Here is a 23,274-nt window from a genome sequence, read left to right as displayed (position 1 = left end):
GGTGAAAGGCCATACCTCTGGTCTCTTTGGAGAAAACTGGGAGAAAGGTTTAACGGTATAAATATTTGGTAGTGTATTAGGGTCCTTCTTCAGGGGCACTTGGCTACCCCTTCATTCAAGGGGTTCTAGGTCTGTAACCTGGCTCAAGTCTGAACATTGATTGAAAGGCCATGACTCTGTTTTTATGATTCAGGTGAGACTTGTTCACTTGACCTAGAACTTTTTTGCTTCTACAGATCAAGTAAGAATTTAGTAGGTTTCCTATCTATTTCACTTCTAGGAATAAGAAGACCATGATTAGCTAGCCAATGCCACAGGTACACAGGAGTCAGACTACTGATATTGCTGCTTTGCCTCTGCTGTCCCTTACAGTAACCACGCCCATCTCTCCTTTGGCAGTTGAGTGCCACTTGGCCCCTGCCACCCTGGGATCCAATTACTCCAACTGCATTTAGGTTTCTCTGTTCTGTGGTTGCGGTTCCCACTGTGAGGTCTGGGCTGCAGAGAGGAGCAATCGCAACTTCCCGCGGGACGCCATGGCTCCCTCTCACAAGTTTATTTCTCATGTCATGGGGAAGGGTATGTTCTTTGGACCTGCCCACAGTGGGAGAGTAGGTCTTCAATGACAAATCCCCTCTCACGTTTCAGTCTCCCCAAACCTTTGAATTCCTTTCTCTACAGTAAATCAAGGCAGAGCTTGCAGTTCAAGTTGATTTACTATGGGCCACCTTTTGGTTCATGTTTCTGTCACCCAACCAAACTTGGAGCTCTTTCTGACTCCCAGGGCTGCAACATTAAATGCACAGTCTCTGGTGAGTGAGCCCACATCAAAAAATTCGGCCTAATCCAACTTTATGGTCCTTTCACCATTATTCCACACCCATAATATCTATTCCCACACATATTCCCTGAATTTCTGTCTGTGTCAGTCAGAACTCAAGTAGTTCTTTTGGAGCGCGGCCCTCCTCTCCCCTTGGCTTACACACTGTGCCTCACCTTCAGGTGCTGCTGGGACCTGAGTCTAGTTCTAGATCTAGAAGCAAATAGAGGTGGGGGTTCCTGAGGAGGAGCAGCATTGTCTTGCACGGCAGCTGCCTCAGCGGCGGCCGTTGCAATTTTCTATGGCAACGCAGCGTTAGTCCCTCAGATGCAGTGGAGTGGCAGCCTCTACTGGCAAGGAATATTCAGCAGAACTTAGGGACTCAACGTCTCTGCTTCCATCAGGGTCTTCTGGCACATCCCCACTCCAACTTTCAGGTTCCCGTTCTCTCCTGACTCTTTCCCTTTTGCAATGGACGGGCCCTCACTTTAACAACAAACACTGCTGAAGTGGAGACTGGGAATTCAATTTTCAGTGTAAGTTAGCCACTCACAGGACAAGACTCTGAGTCTGGTTTGTAGCAGTCTTGGTCCTGCAGCTACAGGAGACAAGGAACTCCTTCAGGGTATATATTGAAGCTTTCAGGTTATTTATGTGGTGCTGGAGCTGGGAATTTGAATCCCTGAGCTCATCCTTTCTTTCCCCATTGTATCCTGCTTAGTTATCAGCAACCAACCAATGTCATCATGCTCTTTAGTTTGAAGGTATCATATACACGGTCGCCAAGATCCTTGCTTCTTACAAGTGCTTGATTAGGAGCCTCCAGTGGTGATATTTTGTGTATCTCTATTGCCACATCCTGCCACGGACAATCAGTGTTCTCTTTATTACTGGAAATGGAGCTATCAGTGTCTTTAAACCTAATCAAATTAGATAGCTAATTCCAGAAACCACAGAACAAATTATGAAAACACATCTTTATGATTCAGTTCCTCTAGAACCATGCCTGGTACCAAAATCTGTATCAGTCGGGATTCTCCAGATAAATAGAACCAATGGGATGTGTATATAGAGATTTATTTTAAGCAATTATGGAGTCTGAGAAGTCCAAACCTCCAGCGCAGGTCAGTAAGCAGGAGAGCCAGGAGGGAGCCAATGGTGTAGCTCAAGTATGAAGGTAATTTGCTGGTAGAAAGAATTCCTTCTTGTTCAAAGGAGGTCAGTCTTCTGTTCTATCCAGACTTTCAACTGATTGGATAATGCCCAGCTGTGGGATAGAGGACCATCTGCCTTGCTCAAAGGCTACAAATTTAAATGTTAACCTTATTTAAAAACACCATAGCAGAAACATCCAGAATAATGTTTGACCACACATTTGTCACTGTGGATGCAGCCAAATTGACACATAAAATTATCATGACAATCAGTTAAAAATTTACAAAGTAAGTATAATTGATATGTAAGAGAGGACAGGAAATTAAGTTATATAAAATACTCAGTTGAAACCAGAGAAAGCAGAAAAAGGGGGGAAAAACAAAAAATAATACAATGAAAGGAAAACATTTATCAACATGGCTGATTTTAACAAAATATATCAATTATCACTTTAAAAAATGTAAATGTTCTAAATGCACCAACTGAAAGAGAGGTTATCAGAGTGCTAAAAAAAAAAAAAAAAACTAAGACCAAACTATATGTTGTTTGCAAGAATCCTACCTTAAATATAAAGACTCAGGTTAAAAGTAAAGAGATGCATATACCATGTTAACACTAATCAAAAAGCAAGATTAACTATATTAATTACAGACAAAGCAAACTTTAGAACAAAGAAAATTATCAGCAATAACGTGGGGAATTACATAATGAAACGGGTCGATTATCCAAAAAGACACAACAGTCCTTAATGTGCATGTGTCTAACAATAGAACATGGAAGTACATGAGGCTGAATAGAACTGCAAGAAGTAGATGAATCTCCTATCACGGCTGGAGACTTCAACACCCTCTATCAGAAATGGACAGATGGAGCAGGCAGAATATCTGTAAAGACGTGGTTGAACTCAACAGCACTGCCAGTCAAGTGGATCTAATGGGCATCTTTACACTACTTCATCCAATAGCAGAATGCACATTCTTCTCAAGCTCACATGGAACATCCACCAAGATAGACCATGTTCTGAGCCATAAAACACACCTTCACAAATTTAAAAGAATAGAAATCATACAATATCTACTCTTAGACCACAATCGAATTAAACTTAAATGATCATATGATCTATAAATGACAGTGATTTCCAATTGTTGAGTCCCTATTTTTTTTTTTCTTAACGTACAAACTCAGTTCTCTCATACCATGGTAAATAGAAATGGTAAGAGTGACTATCCTTGACTGGTTTATGACTTTAAAGAAACTGCTTCTAATGTTTCCCCATTTAGAATGATGCACTTGCTGGGCTTTATTTTTTAAGATCTATACATTACCAGACAATGAGCATTCTCTTACATTCTTCATTTGTTAACAATTTTTATTGTGTTGTATTTTGTAAACTGTGTTTACTGTTTCCATTAAAGATAATCTCTCTCTTTATTGTATTACTGTGATTAATTATATTTATAGATTTTATAATATAAAATTATTTCATATGTCTTGAGTAAATTAAGTTGGTAATGGTATAATACCTTTTATAGGGACTGTAAGGTTTGCTTTATTAACAATTTCCTTGATATTTTTACATCGATGAGAAAAATAGGCGTGTATTTGTCTTTTGTCTTTGGTTGATTTTGGCTTCAAGGTTATACTGGTTTTGTAGAATGACTCAAGGTATTTTCTTTCTTTTTACAGCTTCTTAAAAATTTTTATTAAATGGGATGATCTGTTTCTCCAGCACTTGGTAGAACTTGTCAAATAATTTGGGGCTTTCTTTGTGAAAATATTTTAAATTATTCTTTTAAATGTGTCACAGTTACAGGAATATTCAGGCTTTCAATTTTTTCTTGAAAATTATATTTTCTAAGAAATTTTACACCTTAAATTTTCATATTTGACATTTTATGGTTTTACTAACATTTTCTTGTAGTTTTTTACTTTCTTCTGCTCCATTTGTTATGCCCTTCCCCAAACTGGCAATGTTGATAATTGTTAACTTTTCTTTTGCTCTTGACAGGTTTTCCAGATGCTTGTCAATTTTGTTAGATTTTTCAAAGAAACAACTTTTGGCTGTGCTGATTTTCTCTATTGCATCTTTTGCTTTTCCTCTGTCATTGCTTTTTACTCTTATTTTTATCACCTCTTCTCTTTATGTTCTTTGTATTGACTCTAACTTCTTTAGGTGATCACTTAGCTGTTCTAGACATGTTCTCTTATCTGCTGTAGGTGTTTCAGACATGTGTTTTCTGTGAACTTGAGCTCTCGCTTGCTTTTGTGTTAGTGTTATCTAGAGGGTTTTGATTTCAAGGTAGTATTAAATTTCTGGATAGTTTTAAATTTCAGTATTGATTTCCTCTTTAACTTTGAAATATTTTTCTGTGTGATTTTCAAATTTCCACAAATGTGGGAATTTTTAAAAATTATTACTTTAATTTTAAATTTATTCATATGTGATCATAAAATATTGTTTATATGGCATCTATTCTTTCAATTGTGGAGGCTTCCTTTATAATTTAACACAGGATTGATTTCTAAAATGCTCCACACCTTCTTGAGGGGACATATGTTCTTTAACTGCTCTACATGTATTCATCGGGTTAGGCTTGCTAGTTTTGAGGTTCCAATCTTCTAAATTCCTATTGATTTTTTTTGTCTGTTTTACCATCAGTAATGAAAAGAGGGTAAAAATTTAAACTTCTTCCTATAATTATCTTAATTTCCATTTAAAATAGTTTGAAGATATTTTATTAGATGCACACATGTTTAGAATTTCTAAATACTCCTGGTTACCTTTCTATTATTTTTTAGTGATTTTTTTCTATCTCTAAAAAAAATGTTGTTTGTCTTAAAATATAATTTTGCCTGATATTAACAATTACTGGCTTTGTTTTGTATAGTTTTTGCTTGATATGTCTATTGTTATAAAATACATATTGATTTTTAGTAATTGAATCTATCTTTTAGTTGGTAATTTTTAACATCTATTTAAATCAAGGTTTCTCCATGTTGGCACTATTGACAATTTGGATGGATAATTCTTTGGGTGGGGGATTGTCCTGTGCATTATAGGATGTTTAGCAGCTTCCCTAGCCTCCACTCAGGAGATGCTAGCAACATCCTCCAGTTGCGACAATCAAAAATGCTGACATTACCAGATGTCCTCTAGGGGGCAGAATTGTTCTTGGTTGAGAATCACTAATTTTACGGTATTGACAGTTAAATCTTTTTATACCTTCTTGGTTCGTTATTTCCATTTATCCTAGTTTTTCTATATTTCTATATTTTTCATTACTTATTTTTTACTAGATAAGCTCTTTATTATAGCTTTTAGGAGTTTAATGCTCCATGGTACTTATTCCTTTTCACTTTATATGTCCTCAACATTTCCAAGATTTTTTACCCCTCTTATAGAAACTCTTCCTTTGAAATGTTTTTAATGTGCTTCTTTTGTGTGGCAAACCTTCTGGATATTCAATGCCTGAGAATATTTTATGATTTCCTCACTTTTAAAGGCAGTTTAGCTGGGTATAACACTCTAGTTTCTAAATTATTCACTCATCTTCCTGCTTCCAGATTTGCTCTTTAAAAATGTGGTGTCAACTGGATACTTGTGTGTTTTTTTTTTTTAACCTGTGATTTGTTTTTTTCTCTCTTGATACTTTGATATTTTAAGATTTCACCATAATTCACCTGGCAATGTCTTTAAAACTATATCCCTTTTTACATTCTATGGGGCTTTTCAATATAATGCCTTTTTTTTTTAATTCTAAAAAAATCTACTCTTACTTCTTTAAATATTTCCCAGGACTTCATTTATCTCAACGTGGCATATCTGCTTCTGTCCTTCATTTCTCTCAACTGTTCTTTCATATTTTCTAATCTTTATTCTTTCTGTTTCCTTCTAAGAGAGTTCTTCAACTTGTTTTTCCCCTTTATTAAATTGTCCTTTAGCTGTATCCATCATCCATTCTATTATTTATTCCATCTATTTTGCTCTTTATTTCAACTATTAGATATTTCATACTGTTATGGTTTGAATTGTCCCTTACAAAATTCAGGTGTTGAAAATTAATGGCTAATGTGATGATTATATTAAGAGGTGGGGGGCCTTTAAGGGATGATTGGGTCAAGAAGGTTCCTCAATAATGTATATTTCAAAATAACTAGAAGAGAGGATTTTGCATGCTCTCATTACAAAGAAATGATAAAATTTTGAAGTGGTGGATATGCTAATTACCCTGATTTGATCATCACACAATGTATAAATGTATGTATCAAAACATCACACTCTACCCTATAAATGTGTACAATATATGTCAATTAAAAATAAAGAAAAAAGCCACCTTCCACCTTTGTTAGCTGGCTTCTCTAATAAAAAGAAAGAAAAGAGAAAAAAAGAAAGACAGCAGCAATAACACTTCATATTTCCCTTTATTTTTTTCTCCATGGCACTTACTATCTAACATCCTATATGCCACACTAATCTTGCTTCTTGTCTTTCTCTACAAGGGCAGTGCTTTTTTTTTTTGTATTTTGTTCACTGTGGTGTGCCCTCCTAGAAGATAAAAAGTAGATAAATGATACTGGTTGAATGTGGGACGAGGATGGGAGTTAAGACCATTTCCAAAGTTTGGGCAGGTAGCTGGACTGGGATGTCAGGGCTATAGGAGATGCCCCTATGCCTTGGAGAGGATATTCAGTGGGCTAATGGAAATGGAGGCTCATTGCTCAGACAGGAGCTGGAGGCAGGGACATCAAAAATGCAGCATATTTTTCTGAGTGAAAAGAAAGAAAATTATATTCACTATAGAAATTGTTGAGATTGTAATGGAGTAGAAATAAATTAAAAACATTATCTATAATTAAATAACCAGGGTTAATATTTTGGTGTATTTCCTTTTAGTTTTATGTGTAATTGTGTGTGTACACAATATAATTACATCTGCTTTTCTTTTAGCCCACCACAAACATTTTTACATATTAATTAACTCTTTTTCAAAAACATGTCAGCGGTGGCATAATATTTCTTTGTAAGAATGAGTTTCAGTTTAAAATGCCCTTGTAATTAACTGTCTGTGCACATCTCAGATGATCCCTTTAGGATTTGCTTCTGCAGTGCAATGGCTGGTTCAGTTTGTTTACATCAGAAACATCCCTCTGGACAGGCTGCCTTTCCCACAGCAGAAAACCTGGAATCTCATTACAACACCCTCATCAACACTGGTGATTGTTATTTTTCCTAAAGCGTGTCAGTTTAATAGCTGAATCTCAGGAAGCCATTGTCATAACATCTGCATTGTGTTGACTCCCAGAGAGTCGAGCACCCTTCCTTGTTCATTTCTGTGTGTGTGTGTGTGTGTGTGTGTGTGTGGAGGGGGTTGTTTGGGCGGGCACACATGACTTTAGGGGATGGTGGAGGAAAGCCTGAGAGGGCAGAAGTTGGCTGAGAGAGAAGGCAGAGGATAAGAAGGAGCCCAAAGAGTCTAGCTGGGAGGCCAAGGGAGGGCGATAGACAAAGAGGAGAGGCGAGAGAACCAGGGGGATGCAACCTCAAGGTATGTACTGAAGATAGCAGGAGAGCATTTAGAAGGAAGAGGTGATCAAAGGTATTGTATTAGGGTTCTCCAGAGAAAGAGAACCATTAGTTTATATCTACCGATTTATAGCTGCTCTATCTATCTATCTATGTAATTATCAAAAAGATTTATTATGAAAAGTTGGCTCATATAATTATGGAGGCTGAGAAGTTCCACCATCTGTAATCTGTAAGCTGGAGAACCAAGGAAGCTGGTTCTGAGTCCAAAGACCTGAGAATCGGGGGGCTGATGGTGTAAGTCCCAATTTGAGGGCCAGAGAGGATGAGATGGAAAAAAACCATGGATTCCTTCTTCCTCTGCCTTTTGTTCTATTCAGACCCTCAACAGATTAGATGATGTCCAACCACGTCCACATCAGGGAGGACAATCCACTTTATTGGGTCTACTGATTCAAATGCTGATCTCACCTGGACACACCGTCATTGACACACCCAGAAACAATGTTTAATCTGGGCACCCCATGGCCCAGTCAAGTTGACACATGGAATTAATCATCAAAGGTGTGGAACGTGGCAGAGGTTAGAGGTTAAGGGGTGAGGACTAGGAATGGTACATGAGTTGGTGGCTTCCAGGAAGACAAACCCAGTGGGTTTATAAAGCAAGCATCGTTTTGCAGCTCACAGCCCTTCGGCAGCTCCCTAGGGCCTTCAAGCTCTAGTCCTGGATTTCCAGACACACGGCCTGGCTGCCTAGGCACTCCAGGATCCTGCCCCAGCATGCTCCATGGCCCGTTTGCACCTGCTCCTCCCAGGGAGCTCACTCTGCCCATTCTCTCCCTCCATCCTCAAGGGTTTGTAGGCACAGCACCCCACAGGGGTCTGCCCTCTCATTTTTCCTGATTTCTCACACGGTCAGCCTTACAAGGGTACCGTTTTAGCTATTTCAGCAATGGATCAGGTATGGCTTTAAACAGCAGGGCATTCCTTACATGCAGTTTATCCTTTGATGCCCTGAGGCCACAGGCTCAGTATCTTACCTGGAGTGGCTCCGACAAGTGACCATTGTTCCAAGGCTGCAGAGAGCATCTCCTGGGGTCTCCTTCTTTCTCCTGCCTTTGTTCCCTTCCCTTCTCCTAGCAGAGAGTGACAGAAGGGCATGGGGCAGAAGGGCTGTCTGTTCTGACCTTTGCCCTGCTTGCTGGAGAAGGCTCCTCTGAGTAGTGTTAGATGGGACAATGTGGGACACAACCCCCCAAAAACACAAGGAACAGACCATCACAGAGAGATGCATTTGCTGACTTGCCCAAACCTGCCCACACACTATCATCCATCATGGGAATGGAGCCAACAATGCAGCCTCCTAGGGCTGGACCATCTTGCAGATGTGACTCAGTGCCTCCACGGGATGCCACCAAAGGCCATGGAAACTATCTTGCTTGGGTTCTTTTGCTAGAGATGGGAGCAGGGAAATATACTTGTGTTTATGAAGTTTTCTACTACAGCTGAAATATTTTGCCCTTTCAGGGTTATTTCATTAGTGACACAAACCCAGAGGTTATCAATAATAAGAGGAAAGATATTTTTTAATGGTAAAAACTTTATTTACTATTTATAAATACATTGCAAGACAAACTTTTCAAAAATACTTTTCTTTTTCAAAAACTTAATTAAAAAAATAAAGAAAAGCTAATAGGTAGGCAGAATGTCTTGAGACCCCTTTGTGTTCGCAAGGAGAGCTCTGTGAAGCATGTGTCCACACCCGCTGAGGGCCGCAGAGGGACAGGGCAGAGTCCTCTAGCGCCTGACTTCTCCAGACCTCCCTGGGTTTGGCCTCTGGGAGAGCAGCCCAGCCCACGGGCACCAGCTCCTTTCCTTGGATGTGGCCGTAGTTACAACATCTAGCATGTCTAACATTTCATCTAGGAATATCTAGCATAGATCCTATTATATTGGGCTATGTTGTATACAATGTTAACACTGAATTAAGAACGTTATCTTCTCTGCATATATGTGTGAATTATAGAGAAAAGTATGAGAATGACTCCAAGTTCAACAAACACAGGTGATTCCTTATGTGTTCCCCGTGTTCTCAATGGGCTCCCCGATAAGCCATTCAACTTTCCTGTTTAGATACTATTATTCTTTTTTTACATTATGCCAAGGAAGACAAAAGGTGAGAGATGAAAATAAACCTTTGCCTTTAAAAAGCTTATCCTCAAAAATGAACTTTGTCATGAGCTGTTCAACTACAAAACACTATTTTCCGCAGTCATCTGAAGAATCATGCCATTTTTTGCAATGCCTCTGAACACGGAGGTTGACTCTCACTGTCCCCCATCCCTCCTCTTTGTGGGGCCACAGCCAAGCCACGCTGGGCCTTCCACTAGGCCACATCTGCAGGAAGCTGCCTGACAAAGGAGGGGCAGAAATACCTGCCTTTATAGGTTCCCAGAGTGCCTAGAACATTCTTGGTCTTTTTTTTTTTTTTCTTTTTACAAGTAAGACTCCACCTTATTCTCTCCAACAGTCCCCACGCAGTACAGGTCACTTGAAGATATGAATGATCTTCTTGGTCGAGGGATCCAGGCTCTTGCCTCAAAGGGGGCACCGCAGAAGGCTGTGAGCTCCAGGAGAGATGCCCAGATGACTGGAGTTTAAGGGTTTTCCTACTCTGGAGAAGACCTGTGCTCACTTTACAGAGAGGGGGGTGAAGCGTGTACTCTATGTAGGCAACACAGCTGCCTAAGTCATGAAGTCAGAGGTCGGCCGCTCTGGTAAACACACAGTGCGAACTCCAGGAGGGGAGGACATCAGGGTGCTGTGCTCGCGTTCACGAGTATTTTTATAGGAAGCAACAAGAGAATTCGAACTGCTTTTCACTGACTACAGGAAAGTAGGAAGAAAGATGCTCAAGTTTACCATTGAAAGGAACCATAGGCATTTCAAAAACCTCTTTCTAAACTTTGGTTTTAAAAAAAAAATCAGTTCACCACAGAAAGAAATATAAATCGAGGCTGTAGCCAGCTGCTGATCATGTCCTTGGCAGTCTTATGTGCAAAATAAGGCGCATTTGAGCTCCACATTAACTAAAACAAAAAGAAAAAGAAATAGATTGAAATTATCCCTCCCAAAATCAAAAAGGCTCAAGTCTTTCCCTGAGATACTCAGGCACGGCCCCCGGGTAAATAAATGGTCTCGATCCCCCACGTCTTAACAAAGCAAAGAACACTGTAAGATGCCCACAGTGTTCACTGTCAGAAAGAGTTATCCCGAAATTAGAATTACTGTTTTCCAACGTGCAAGGGAAAAAAAAACCCTTACAGCTAAAAATGAAAATTTCTTCGGCTTACTCAATTTGTCTTGAGACGATGAAAGATCTTCATTCCTTTTCCCCCAATAACTCCTTCATTTATTAGAGGAGAAAAGAATACTGAATGGGATAACAATCTTCAAAATGATGGTTTAAAATTTCATTTTTGTATTAGATTTAAATAAACTTTATTAAAATTATATTAGCCACAGACTAACAGAATATTCATAATATATTTTACAGAAAACAAAAATAGCCACATTTTCTGGCTAATGCTTTTCCAGCTGAGCTATTCAGCTGTCTCACATCCACATCTTTAAGAAATATGTGTCTTTAAGAAGTTCTTGTGGATTGAAACAGTTTCCTGTGAAGATAAATGAATCACCAGAGTTACATGGGAAAAGCTTAACTTTGAAAATCTTCATTTGGTGTGTGTATGAAAGCTCAGGTCTTGTAAGTTCTTTGAGACAAAGCAGAGTGTCTCTGAGACCACACCTGTCCAGCCTCTTTCCCTGCGCCTGTTTGGTTGGGTTGGTGGGGCCTCCCCGTCCCTACACCCTTCTGAAGGGTCTGTCCTGTTTGTTTTTCTCTCTCTGGGCCTGGACTGCAGCTCCTGGTCAGCAGGGTTGGGGAAAGGCCAGTGGCCATGCCCAGCTCCGAGCAATCCTCAGTCTATGAGCCCCCGGGCCAGTGACGCTGAGGCCCCTGGAACCCGACACAGTCCCCTCCCGAGGGCTTACATCACATGGCAGGCATCTACTTGCTCTGCATGCTGTAGCAGTGCACATCCTCCTTCCCCTTGGCGTCGTAGCCCGGGAGGGGCTGGCCATACTTATCCACGCACCAGCAGAAGCCCCGCTTTCTGCCTTTGGAAGGGCGGCACTGTGGGATAGAAACAGAAGACCGAGAAGTGAATGAACGTCCCCAGCCTAGCGTCAGTTTGGTCACCAGGGCCCATGATGGTAAGATGGTTTTCTCAGCATGGCTCTGCTATGCTGAGAAAGCACAACAGGAAGTTCAGTCAAGACTACTTAAGAGCCACGCATCCTAGGTGGCAGCATGTGCGTCTGTGTGTATGTCTGTGCAGGTGTAACTTTTCCAAGAAAGCTGCAGTGGGGGCAGTTTTGTACCCCTAAAAGTCTAAGGTGGATACCAGACCCCGCAGATCCTGTTGAACCTGCAGACTCACCTGCCAAACGAGAAAATGCGAATGTTCTCTCTGCCCTGGACACACGGCACCTTCTCAGTGCGCATTTGCTGAATGAGTGACTGATAGGAAATGATGGTGTGACTAAGAGCCCAAGAGAACGGCAGCTGCAGAGGAAGACTCAGGCTCTCCGACTGTGACCTCCACTACAAACCCTGGAAGGGGGTCACCCTGGGGCCAGCATTACTTACTTAGGTCTTCTCGGGCTAATTCTACAGACACCATGGTATGAATTGTACAATTAGAAAGCCGACTGAAACGCTGCCATCACACAATGTATCCGTAGAGCATGCGGATTATGGCTTAATGTAACTATGTCTCACACTTGTTTATTCCTTTCCTGCTTGTCACTATCAGGAAGGCCTCAGTGTGGAAGGGGATCAATGTAGGATCTCACGATAAGCTTTTTGTTGTATGACCTCATGTCACGCTTCTCAGAAATTTGCTACAATAGTTATTTCAAGTGTCATTCCATGATGCAGTACTAACACAGTGTCAATGCGTCCCCTTGCAGTTTATAAAGAGCTCCCAGGGCAGCAGCGTCTCATCTGTGCTGTGTGTGAGACGCTGCAAGGGCGGGAGTGGGAATGGGAGGGAGAAAGGCACTAGGGTTGAGCATTTGGACCCATCTAGCATCACTTGGAGCAACTCGTCCAAGCAGCCCTTGGTCCCATCTCCTGAGACTGGTGCCAGGTCCCAGGCACCGGTGCTGCGTGGGCTCAGAGTCAGCGCTACGGTGGCCAGAAGGGCCTGGGGGGCAGCAAGGTTGGTTTCTCCTTTGTGTCAGTGGAGAGTGGGAGAGAAAGAAGATGCACCAAGGACCACACACACCTGCTTTTTCTTATAAAATCCCTTCTTGTCGCAGTTGGGAATGTGGACACCTCGGGGACTCAGCACGTTGAGGAACTTCAGGTGATTCAGTGTGTCCTCCATTTCTCTGCGGCAGGGACCCTGGGGATCAGGAAGTTCGGGAACAGCAGCGTCATGGGCATTGCTCCGGAATGCATGCTTTCAAACATCTTACGTTGAAACACAGCTATCGCAGTGGGACCTGTAATACGCTCCTCGAATGTCTTTTTCCCGATTGAGGAAGGAAATCCCACGAGGATGCTAACCACTGCTCCCTGTCTGTCTTTGCTCTCCCCACAGTAAGGCACAGGAGCTGGGCTAGGGCCAACAGTAGGTCAATAAACTTAGAAGAACAAGTGAATAGAATACAACCATTTCTATGAGGATATTTTTCTTTATCTGCAGAGGTCTTTTTGACACTCCACGTGCTTTCACAAGTGTTATTTCAACTTGGTCCCCCTAAGATTCTCTGAGAGAGGACAGAAAAGGAGGGGAAGGGAAAGAGGTGAGGCACAGAGGGGATAGTCAGCCAGAACTACTGGGACCCATTGTGTAAAGATTGTCCTTAAGAGGCTCTGAGTGCCCAGCTGGCGGGTCCCACCCTCCTACTTTGATAAGACGAAGAGCTCTCACGTATTCTGTCTCCCGCTTGGACTCGGAGGAGAAGTTCTGGGTGTCTGTGCTCTGAGACTCGTAGTCGACTTTGTAGCGCTGGCTGTCCTTCGCATGCCCTTTCTTGATGGCATCCATCTTGGCGTGGAGGGGGTGGAACTTGGAATCAGACACCCGGTGTGTGCCGGGGCCGGCCTGGCTCTCTGTGCTGCCGATGCTGCGGTCCTCCTCCGACTCACTGGCGTTTCCTTGACAAGCACAAGGGAGACAAAGACATGAGAGTTATCAACACCCTACAACAGTCTTTGCAAAATCTTAATATTGCAACTAGGTCACATCTAAATGGCATTGTTAGTCAACAATTCCAAATAAGTTTTTTTAAAACCTTGATGAAGTGTTATTCCATAATGCCACTTGCTACGTGACAGCTGCTTTACCTCAAGAAGTCATGTGCTTAAAAGTCAATCTGACATGTGCTTTTCCTACGTAGCTGCAACTAAAGAAGGTAGGAAAGTGCTCGTCAAGTTCCACTCCCCAGATGCTTCATCTTCCACTGGCAGGGGACAGACCCGAGCCATGGGTGGTGCTGGCTCAGAAATCTTGCAGGAGAATCCAAGCGTGGTCCTCCCACCCGTGGGAGCAGTTGCAGCCCAGGAAATTGAAAGAAATGCACATCCTCCACCCCAGCAAGGCTGGAGTGGCAGCGGCAGTCTCGGTTTTAACAAGCACTTCTGGGAATTCTGGCATCTGCTCAAGACTGGCCAGCTTAAGATGGTCCTCAACGCTACCGGGTAAACAGGCTCTGTGTGAGGTGGGGGTCAGGCTCAGATGGGGAAATTGAATTTCAATCTGCAAAGTGTTTTGCCTCAGGGACCCAGAATCAAGTTGGTGTGTTGGTGGCTTGTCTTCCAGGTCTCTCGTTACATCTCTAAAACTCAAGGTCCACAAAGACCCTGTGCATCCTGGGGGTACCCTCCTGGGTGAGTCCTCCTCACCCTCAGTCAGCACAGGAACACCCAAGTTCCACTCAGGGCTCAGACTTCTAAGTGCCAAAGCTCTTTCATTCCCTGGGTTGGGGGAGAAGAAAGCCCCTCCAGCAGATCCCCCTTTTATAATCAACAGTGCTACCTAAAGAGAGCCTGAGACTTCAAACGGATGCTAGAATGTTTACAGCTTAGTTGGGATTTTAAGTACATGACTAAATTTGTGGCTTGACGTACAGCCAGGATTCTCACTCCATTCCTTTTCCAGGATGAAGGTGGGACCTCTGTGGGAATCGAAGGCTACATTTAGAGTAGATGCTCCCAGGGCCTTTGCACTGCCCAACTCAGACCTCCCAAAGGCTTCCGCTTAAGTCTGAAAGTGACCGTCACAGAATTCCTTCACTGCAACAAGCAGTCTTGATGTCTACCCCTAGCAGGGGTTCAGGTCACCCATCTGGTTTTGAGTCTGTTCTAGAAAGCTACCAGAGGGTTGAAATGATTTGGCTGCAGATGCTCTGCTCTGCCCTGGAGGCACTCAGCAGAAGGCTCGCTCAGGTGGCCTTGGAAATCCCTCTCCTCTCTGGCTCTCAGTTTCCTCACCTGTCTAACAGCCCACCGAGGTCCAGCTACAAAGTTCCCTACGGGGGTTTTGTGCCTTGGGAGTACAAATTCCCAGGGTCTATCCCAGAGCCTGGCAAAATAGGTCCCTAATTGATAGGATTTGGTTTCAATTTCCTTTAATCCTAGTTTTTTTTCTTTTCCAAGGAAATATGAGACAAGGGAGATGGAAAGAATATGTAAATAAACATATTTACGTTTCTTTTCTGAGAACCCCAAGTAATTTCTTAAACTTCCTTGGTTTCTTTTTAATGACTGGACTGCAGACTAGGGCATGAAGAGAAAACAGTTCTATTTAAGCAACAGATAATTTGTGACTTTTGACTGTCATATAAATTTACCTATTTTTTCCCAAATGGATTTTAGAAGTCACTTAGATCTTTTTATAATCTTATATTAACTGACATCAACCTATGCTATAGAGCTACTATAGTGGTAATCATAATGATTATTGAAGCCTAAGAATGACAATGTTTATAAGTATTTTCCAAGATCACCTTTTGAATACCCTAAAATGGACTGGAACAATAACACACACACTTAGCAAACAACATAACTTTGCCTGTAGAGACAAATGCCTCTAACAACTTTAACAGTCAACTAGAGCCAGTGTATGTTTCAGGCAATTGAAATCTTGCCTTTCCACTAATCTGGTGTTTCTCAGAATAAAGTCAGCCTTGCCTAGTGAGGAAATTGTTTTACCTGGGTGTGGAACTCTGCAGCTACATAAATTATAAAGGGACTGTCCATCCTGCTAGCCCTGGATGGGGGCTTGCACAGTGACATCTGTCCAACCTGATGGTTGTGGGGGGTGGGGACTAGAGTGGGGAAAATTCTCCCCGCCTTCAGCTGTGCAGGGCAGGAACTTTTCTCATATAACCAAGTGAGGCTGGTTAAACATGCTTGAAGGAGGAACAGCTGCCAAATCTATTTAAACTTCTTTTTTAAGGGAACAACGTGATGCCCTTACCAGAGTTGCACCTGCCTGATAGTGGCTGAGCCAGAAGGGGTAACTCTGCCAAATGTTTGCATTTTTCTTCTTCTGGGGCTTTCTTTTACGGCTCCTCATTCTTCCCATTTCAGGTTAAGAAGCGGAACAGTCCTAGGACTGATTCCAACTCCCTTCCCTGTCATTGAAATCCACTTGGTCCACACTCCCTGAACTCCCACGTACCTGGGCATTTGTTTGAAGTCCGAAGAGGTGCGGGGTGGTGTGGGGGGTACAAATGGGATGGTACTGAAAGTGGCACACAGGGTTTAAACCTACATTCTATTTCTGCTTCTAGGTGACCTTGAGAAGTTGCTTCTTTCTAAACTTCAGCTTTTCCAAGCAAAAGGTACCAAACCCTGAATCCACTTTGTTTTTGGACGCACCAGGACATGACACTGCTTTGCAAATCAAAGGCTGTGCAAATGTTAGCATTTCTAAAGACAGGTACCATTTCCTAAAGCGTGCCCGCTCACCTTCCGGGTCCAAATCTGCCCTTGGTCACCTCTCTGCGTCCCCGGGGTTGCCGCGCCAAGCAACCCTGGGATTGTTGCGCTCCCTCTTAGTTTGCGGAATCGGAAGCCAGGTTCCAAAGTTGGACTACGCAGTCCACATCCGCGTACCCGCGCCAGGCTGCGAGAATCTCCCGTGCCCAGGATCTTTGCATTGACAGCTAACTTCGATACCGCTTCCCCGCCCGTCCGCGAAACCTTTAACCATTTTTCACGGAAAGCGCTTTGCAATTTACAAACACTCAGAGAACCGAGCAAATAGAAGCCTGGCTGTGCAGGGTTCCTCTGGCGAACGTCTCCACCTTTTGGGGCCTCAAGTTCCCCACGTACAACCCTCGGGGCGAGAAAAAAATAGTAGTTTCCCGCAACAGCCTCCCGCCCTGCCGCCCCCTGCCCTTCGCGTCAGTGCCGGGTGCTGTGTGCGGCTCACCTGGCGCGGGCGGCGCTGGCAGCAGGTAGGCGCGCAGGCGGCCCATGGCACTGGCGTTGGCGCAGAGCCCGCGGCCGTCCAGCAGCGCCTGCAGTGGGCGCGGATCGCCGGGAGGCGGCTGGCAGCGGAGGCCGGCGCCGCAGCGCTCGGTGTAGACGCCGCACAGCTGGCCCTCGCGCAGCGCGCACGTCAGGCAGCAGCCGCAGCCCGGCTCGCGCACCAGCTCGGCGCACGCGGGCGCGGCGGGCGGAGGCACGCACTGGGCCAGCGCACGCGCGTCGCACGGCTCGCAGCGCACCACGGGGCCGGTGCCCGCCGCACCCGCGCCAGCCTGCGCCACGGGCGGCTCGCGGAGCAGCACCAGCACGGTCAACGCCGCGGCCCAGAGCACGGAGCGCGCCCGCTGCATGGCGCCCGCCACGGGGGCCCGCTGCTCGGTCGGCTGAGGAGCGCAGGGATGGGGCGACAGCACTCGGCGCGAGCTTGCGGGATCCAGGCAGGCGGTGGCGGCTCCTTAGCGCCTAGCTGCCGCGCTCGCATCTGGGCGGCCTGGGTGCGCCGCCCGCTATATAGAAGCCCGGGTGGCCGAGGACACGCCCCGGAACGGCGCGCCCAGGAGGGGAGGGGGGTGGGTCGGCGCAGGCAGGGCTGGGGGGACCCGCGCCTTGCCCTCTGCGCTAGCTGCCCGTGCGTGGGGCACCTGCTCCCGGTGCGCACGCTCGGCGCCCGGGCCACCACGCAGCCCCTGAGAACAACAGCCCGCCTGGCCATTGTGGCGCCCCAGGCTGCCTCAGCGCCCCAGGCTATCCAGTCCCTCCAGGCTAACTCGGAGCCCCAGACCTCCTCGACACCTCCGCCCCTCCCCCTCCACGCCCCGGGTGAGGTCGCCCTGCGGCAAGCTGGTGTCAGGGAAACTGGCACGAACCGCTCCTCATTCCTAGGTCCTTTGCAAAACTTTCTAAAATTTAATTCCTCGGGTAGAGGAAGTCGCGGCACCTTTCTGAATGAGAATACCGTATTCGCGCCGGGGTCTCAGGAAGCCGTAGGGTTTGATTTACACCCGCTGCACCGTTCGCACCCCAGGGACCCACACTTAGGCATCTGCAGAAGCGGCAGAGACTCACATTTGCTGCTCCGCGAGTGCCCGGTTAAGGGTGGGCCGGCAGCGAACGCGTCCTTAAGGACGGGCTTTTCAAATACTTTAAACCATAACGGTTTTTCTTGTTTTAGGTGTTCTCGCTGATTATGTTTTCGAATAGAGTTTACATCCACGACAAAAGAATAATAAAGACAATAAAATGGGCACTGCAGAAGCCTAGTAATAACCAAATAGTCCTTAAAATTGGTAATTTTCACTATCATTTTTTGAAGGCGACTTTGGATCCCTGTGCTAAATTCTCTCCGATGCGCTGAGGCGGAGACTGGGATTCTGGCTAATGTGCACAACCGACACACTTTGCAGTGCAGTCGAAGTCCGGTGGCGCGATTGCGCCCTTGAGGTCGCTGTCGGCCTGCTCGGGTACTCGGGTCTCTTCAGTTTTGTCGGCGCGCCCCTTCCCTCCAGGGACCAACAGAGGACGCTAGTGGACCAGGATTGGACTGAGAATTAAACTTTTCAAGACTCTTTTACAAAGAGCCTGTGGGGAAGCAATGGGGACGGCTGGAGTGACCGCCGGAGGAGACTTTCCTGGACGCTGTTGAATTTGAATACTTGCTTTAGGAAGTGGACGGGTGTTTGGAGGAGCCCGTTGCAGTTTGCGGTGGAAACAGCAAACCAGGATCCCTCCGTTCCTCCCCAGCACGCAGCCTTGGGTGAAATTAGCCTTTGTCCACCGTCTCTCTCTCACTCTGCGCTCTCTCTTTTTTCCTCCATGTGTATACACGCACATATAAGTCAGTAAGTAAACAAATAAATAAAGTCAGGCCTCTACAAAGGAAAAAAGACCAAAGACAAGAAGAGTGGAGAGGCCGGGGCAAAGGTCCAATGCCTTCATTTTCTTATTAGCTCTTCCTCCACGGCGCTCGGGCCCGTTTGCAATAAGCTGTGCCATAATTATTGCTTGCTGTTTGCTTTCTCCTATGTCACTTCCTTGTAGCCCTGCAGTAGCTGGTTTGACACCCAAGAACAGGGTCTCTGATTTCACTGGAAAGTTAAAGGAAACAAAACGAATCCCTCAGGGTTAAAGTTGTTCCTTAAATAACCACAGAGACCTTGAATCTGAAATTAGAATGGGGTTCTGTATCAAAAATTATTTTTAAGGTCGCAGGTCTGCAGTTCTGGTTAGTACAATGTTACACATGGAGCTGGGACCGATGACTGGAGTAGCACTTTTTACCCAGTTTTATCATCTGGCTCGTGGGCAGGGGAAGCTCAGAAAGAATGTCTTTTTGGAAAGGATTTTTTTTTTTTAATCTTTACTCTTGATTCTCTTCTTAAATTAACTTGACTTTATATGACATGACATTACCTTTTCCTTGCGTTGCAGCTTGAGAAACGGAGGCTTGTTAGTGCGGAATGACTAGGGGGCGCCAGAGCGCCAGGCGTCCAGCCCGACCTTATGGAACCGGTGCACACGCAAAAACTAAGAGTTACATTGCAACTTTCAAAGGATATTTCAGTAACAATGTTTTATATAGATTGTCATCACCTTTATCATGAAATCTTTAAACAGTGGAGTAAATTCACGACAGCGACGCGGGGAGAATTGTAGTTTATTATTTAGCCATTTTTGACAAAACTGCAGGGAACCTCCCCTCCCCCTCCCCGGAATGTAATTGTTGCAGGAAGGATTTGGATTGCACAGAACTTAATTCAGTGACGTGCTAGTTAGTTTTGTCAAACTTTCGATTAATCTGGTGTTTGTCGTTATTAACATAAACTACTATGTAGTGAGGAAGATATTTTTCCCCCCGTTGAAGGTACTTGGCATACATATTGCTAATAATTTTAAAGTAGGATATAATCATCGGAATAATGGCCAGGAGAATGAATATATCTTTTTTTGCTAACAAAGTCCAGTTAACCTGATTATAATTAGTGACTCCTGGGGTCAGCCTGCTTATCTTAACCGGGTGACTTAAACCACTCCTTTCTTTGGGCCACTCCTGTCGCTGAGGGGCACCTTCTCACTGCGTGATGCGGCCTCATCGCTTCTCTTCTGCTCAGGCCCTGGCAGGACAAGCCACCTAGGGTCTCCTTAGGCACTGCTGAGAGGAAGCACTGTCCCCCCAAGTCCCAACTGTCCAGGGGTGTGGCTGTCAGGTTTACTGACCACCACTGGACTCAGGGCAGAAAGGGCCAAACTCCTAGAGGCAAGTGATGGTGGCGATCCAGTTTCCAGGACTCTGTGGCACTCAGCCTAAACCTTCGGTATTTTCCCCTAGGCCAGGTACGGGTGGGGACAGGGAACCTAATTTTTCCTCCACCAGACTGCCTGCTGGGTGAGCCTCCTAGAGTTATGTATACTGGGCTTGGGGGTGCATTAGAGACCATCAACTGCCAACATTCCTGCGGCTAACAATGCTGAAAATGACTCTTACCCACATATAACACCACGAAGAGCTCATCCACTTAGTCCACAAATGGTCACTGGGCATCTTCGTATGCCAGCTGGAGATACTCACCAGAAACCAAACAGTGGTGGGCAGTGTGACTGACTATGGTGAAAACAGAGGGATTTACCGAGGCCATTTGTAACCCAGCGGAGGGATGGCAAACCTGCCATGTGGTCAGAAAAACTTCAGAGAGGTGGTGGCATTTTTGCGTCTTAAATGATGCGGGAGAGTCCAGATGAGGGAGGCAGGCAGGAGGAACTGTGTGCATCCAAGGAGAGTCACTCTGTGTACCTGGAGGGATGTGGGGAGCTGAGAAGGGACAGTGTTGGCATTGGATGCATGCCTTGGGGGTAGAATTCTGAGGTTTGCAAGAGAGGAGAAGGTAAGTTGATAAAGTGAACTTGGGAAGGTGGTACCTCCCAGCATTGCCTTTCCATAGCCCAGAGCGAGGGACTCCTCAGAGTTAGTGCTGCCTTGTTGCACAATTTGAAGATGGATTTTTCTGGCTTCCAGAGAAAGAGCTTGGATGTGTTCTCATCAGAAGACAGGCCATCCTGGGACCCCACCCTGTGAAAGGGAGGTTTCTGCTCTGTTCAATGAGGTCTCTGTCCATGGCCTTTTGTCTCATAACAGTGCTGCCTTCCACGTGGGCTCCCACATCCTTGCCAGCGTAGTCAGTAATTTACACAAGAGCTACTTCTCTGTCTCCTGGTCGTTCAAACAGGCAATTCCTGCCTCTGTCACACATTGAGCTTTTCTTCAAGGTTGAAATTTCCAAAACAGTAAGAGAGATTGGGGACTTTGATCACAATAGCCCTGGGTTTTTTCCTACCTGATTACTCAGTTCTCTTTCTGACGGTAAGCAGGTTCTGCACCTCAATTCTAGTTCCAAGGGGGGACCAGTACCCGTGTCACAGCACTGATGAAAGATGAACTATTAGACACAGTGCTGCCTAGTATATGGGAAGTCAAAGTTCATTCTTTTATTCACATAGCCACCTGAACAAATCTTAAATTAGAAGTTTTATTCTCAAATGGGCCCTGGCACACAGCATACGCACCTCCCAGATGCCTTGTCTTTCGAGTTCAAATGTCAACATGCTTATAATTGATTCTATCTAGGGGTATACTATACAGTCTTCAAACTGGCCATGAGTATAATAGGGTCTTTCTATGAGTAATGGGGTCTTAGAAGGGAGCTAGAAAGATTTTGGGGGTACTTTTTGTTTAACTTGTTTGTCCCTGGTATCAATGTCAATCTTGTGCCCTCCCCTAGGGGCAGCTATGGTGTTACTTCTAGCTCTTTGTACAGATTTGCAAGGCCAGGTGGGAAGGGGGAGATACCCACTAGCTCCCCTCTCATGCCTGGAAGGGTCGTGGGGGTGCTGTTATTTCAGTGGAGATGCAGGCAATGCCTCTTTCACCCTGTGCTGGGTTTCCTAGACCATAATCCACAGGTATGGTGCCTGCCCTGTTTGACGAATAGATAGATAGAGTTTTCTTTTTTGTTGAGGTATGATTAACATACAATAGACTACATAGATTTGAAGTGTACAATTTGATTGGTTTTGACATATGTATATACTCATGAAATCACTACCATATAATGAACATTTCCATCATTCTCGAAAACTTCTTGACCCTTTGTAATCCTGAACCCTCCTTCCCTCCGTTCTTATCCCCCGGCACCCACTGATCTCTTTTCTGTTGCTCTAGATTAGTTTGTATTTTCTAGAATTTTATATAAATGGGATCATATGGCATGTACTCTTTTTGACCTGATTTCTTTTACTCAACATAATTATTTTGAGACTCATCCCTGCTGTGGCATGCATAAATAGTTCACTCCTTTTTGTTGAGCTGAATTCTGTTGTAAGGATATATCATGGGTTGTTTATCCATTCATTTGTTAATGAGCATTTGCATTGTTTCCAGTTTTTCTTTTGGCTATTAAACACTGTTTAAAAATTAAAGCTGTTGTGAACATTTGTGTAGAAGTCTTCGTATGGATGTATGCTTTCAGTTCCCTTGGGTAAATACCTACTGTTGGAATGTCTGGAATATATATATATACATACACACACACACACACACACACACACATATACATACATATATATATGCACATATATATATATGTGTAAACATACATGTATGATTTATTTGATATATGGTTGATATTTTCAAAAATGGCCAAAGTGTATTGTGCCGTTTTATATTCCCACCAGCAGTGTATGAAAGTTCCAGTACTTACACACTCTTGCCAACACTTGGTATGGACAGTTCTTTCTAATTTTGTGCATTCTACTAAGTGAGTAGTAGTATCTCATCTTGGTTTTAATTTGTCATTGGCCTAATGACAAAGGATGTTGAGCAGCTGTCATGTGTTAATTTTTCATCTGTATATCATTTTTGGTGAAATATGTGTTAAAATTGTTGTCCATTTTAAAAATTGGGCCATTTGTTTTCTCACTGCATTTTGAGAATTCTTTATACATCTTGGATACAAGTCCTTCTTTACTAGATATGTGAACTGCAAATATTTTCTTACAGTCTGTGGCTAGTCATTTCAATTCTTTACAGGGTCTTTTGAAGAGTGAATATTTTCATTTTGATGAAGTGCAATTTATCATTTTTTTTTCTTTTATGAATCATTCTTTTGGGATTTTATTCTATTATATTCTGTTTTACCCTGTTCTTATCTATTT

General features: G+C 44.2%; 1 protein-coding gene across 1 annotated transcript; it reads right to left on the bottom strand.

The window, feature by feature from the left end:
- Positions 1 to 9,081: 9,081 nt before the first annotated feature.
- IGFBP3 (insulin-like growth factor binding protein 3) lies at positions 9,082 to 17,549 on the bottom strand. Its single transcript, XM_012646947.1, has 5 exons — positions 17,012 to 17,549; positions 13,502 to 13,728; positions 12,851 to 12,970; positions 11,553 to 11,694; positions 9,082 to 10,588 (listed from the first exon to the last, which is right to left on the bottom strand). The coding sequence occupies exons 1-4, from the start codon at positions 17,418 to 17,420 to the stop codon at positions 11,569 to 11,571; spliced, it is 882 nt and encodes a 293-aa protein (XP_012502401.1). The 5' UTR covers positions 17,421 to 17,549; the 3' UTR covers positions 9,082 to 10,588; positions 11,553 to 11,568.
- Between the last annotated feature and the right edge of the window lie 5,725 nt (positions 17,550 to 23,274).

The sequence above is a fragment of the Propithecus coquereli genome, unplaced genomic scaffold (genome assembly GCF_000956105.1).
Source record: "Propithecus coquereli isolate 6110/MARCELLA unplaced genomic scaffold, Pcoq_1.0 Scaffold252, whole genome shotgun sequence".
NCBI lineage: Eukaryota > Metazoa > Chordata > Mammalia > Primates > Indriidae > Propithecus > Propithecus coquereli.
The sequence above is the reverse complement of the archived record's forward strand: the minus strand, read 5'-3'. Positions and strand labels throughout refer to the sequence as shown.

Coding starts and splice junctions, on each gene's coding strand:
- IGFBP3 (XM_012646947.1), bottom strand. CDS start 17,420: ATGCAGCGGGCGCGCTCCGTGCTCTGGGCCGCGGCGTTGACCGTGCTG. Junction 12,971..13,501: donor CCAAGCGGGAGACAGAATAC/GTGAGAGCTCTT, acceptor CCTGATCCCCAG/GGTCCCTGCCGCAGAGAAAT. Junction 11,695..12,850: donor GATTTTATAAGAAAAAGCAG/GTGTGTGTGGTC, acceptor TCTATCCCACAG/TGCCGCCCTTCCAAAGGCAG.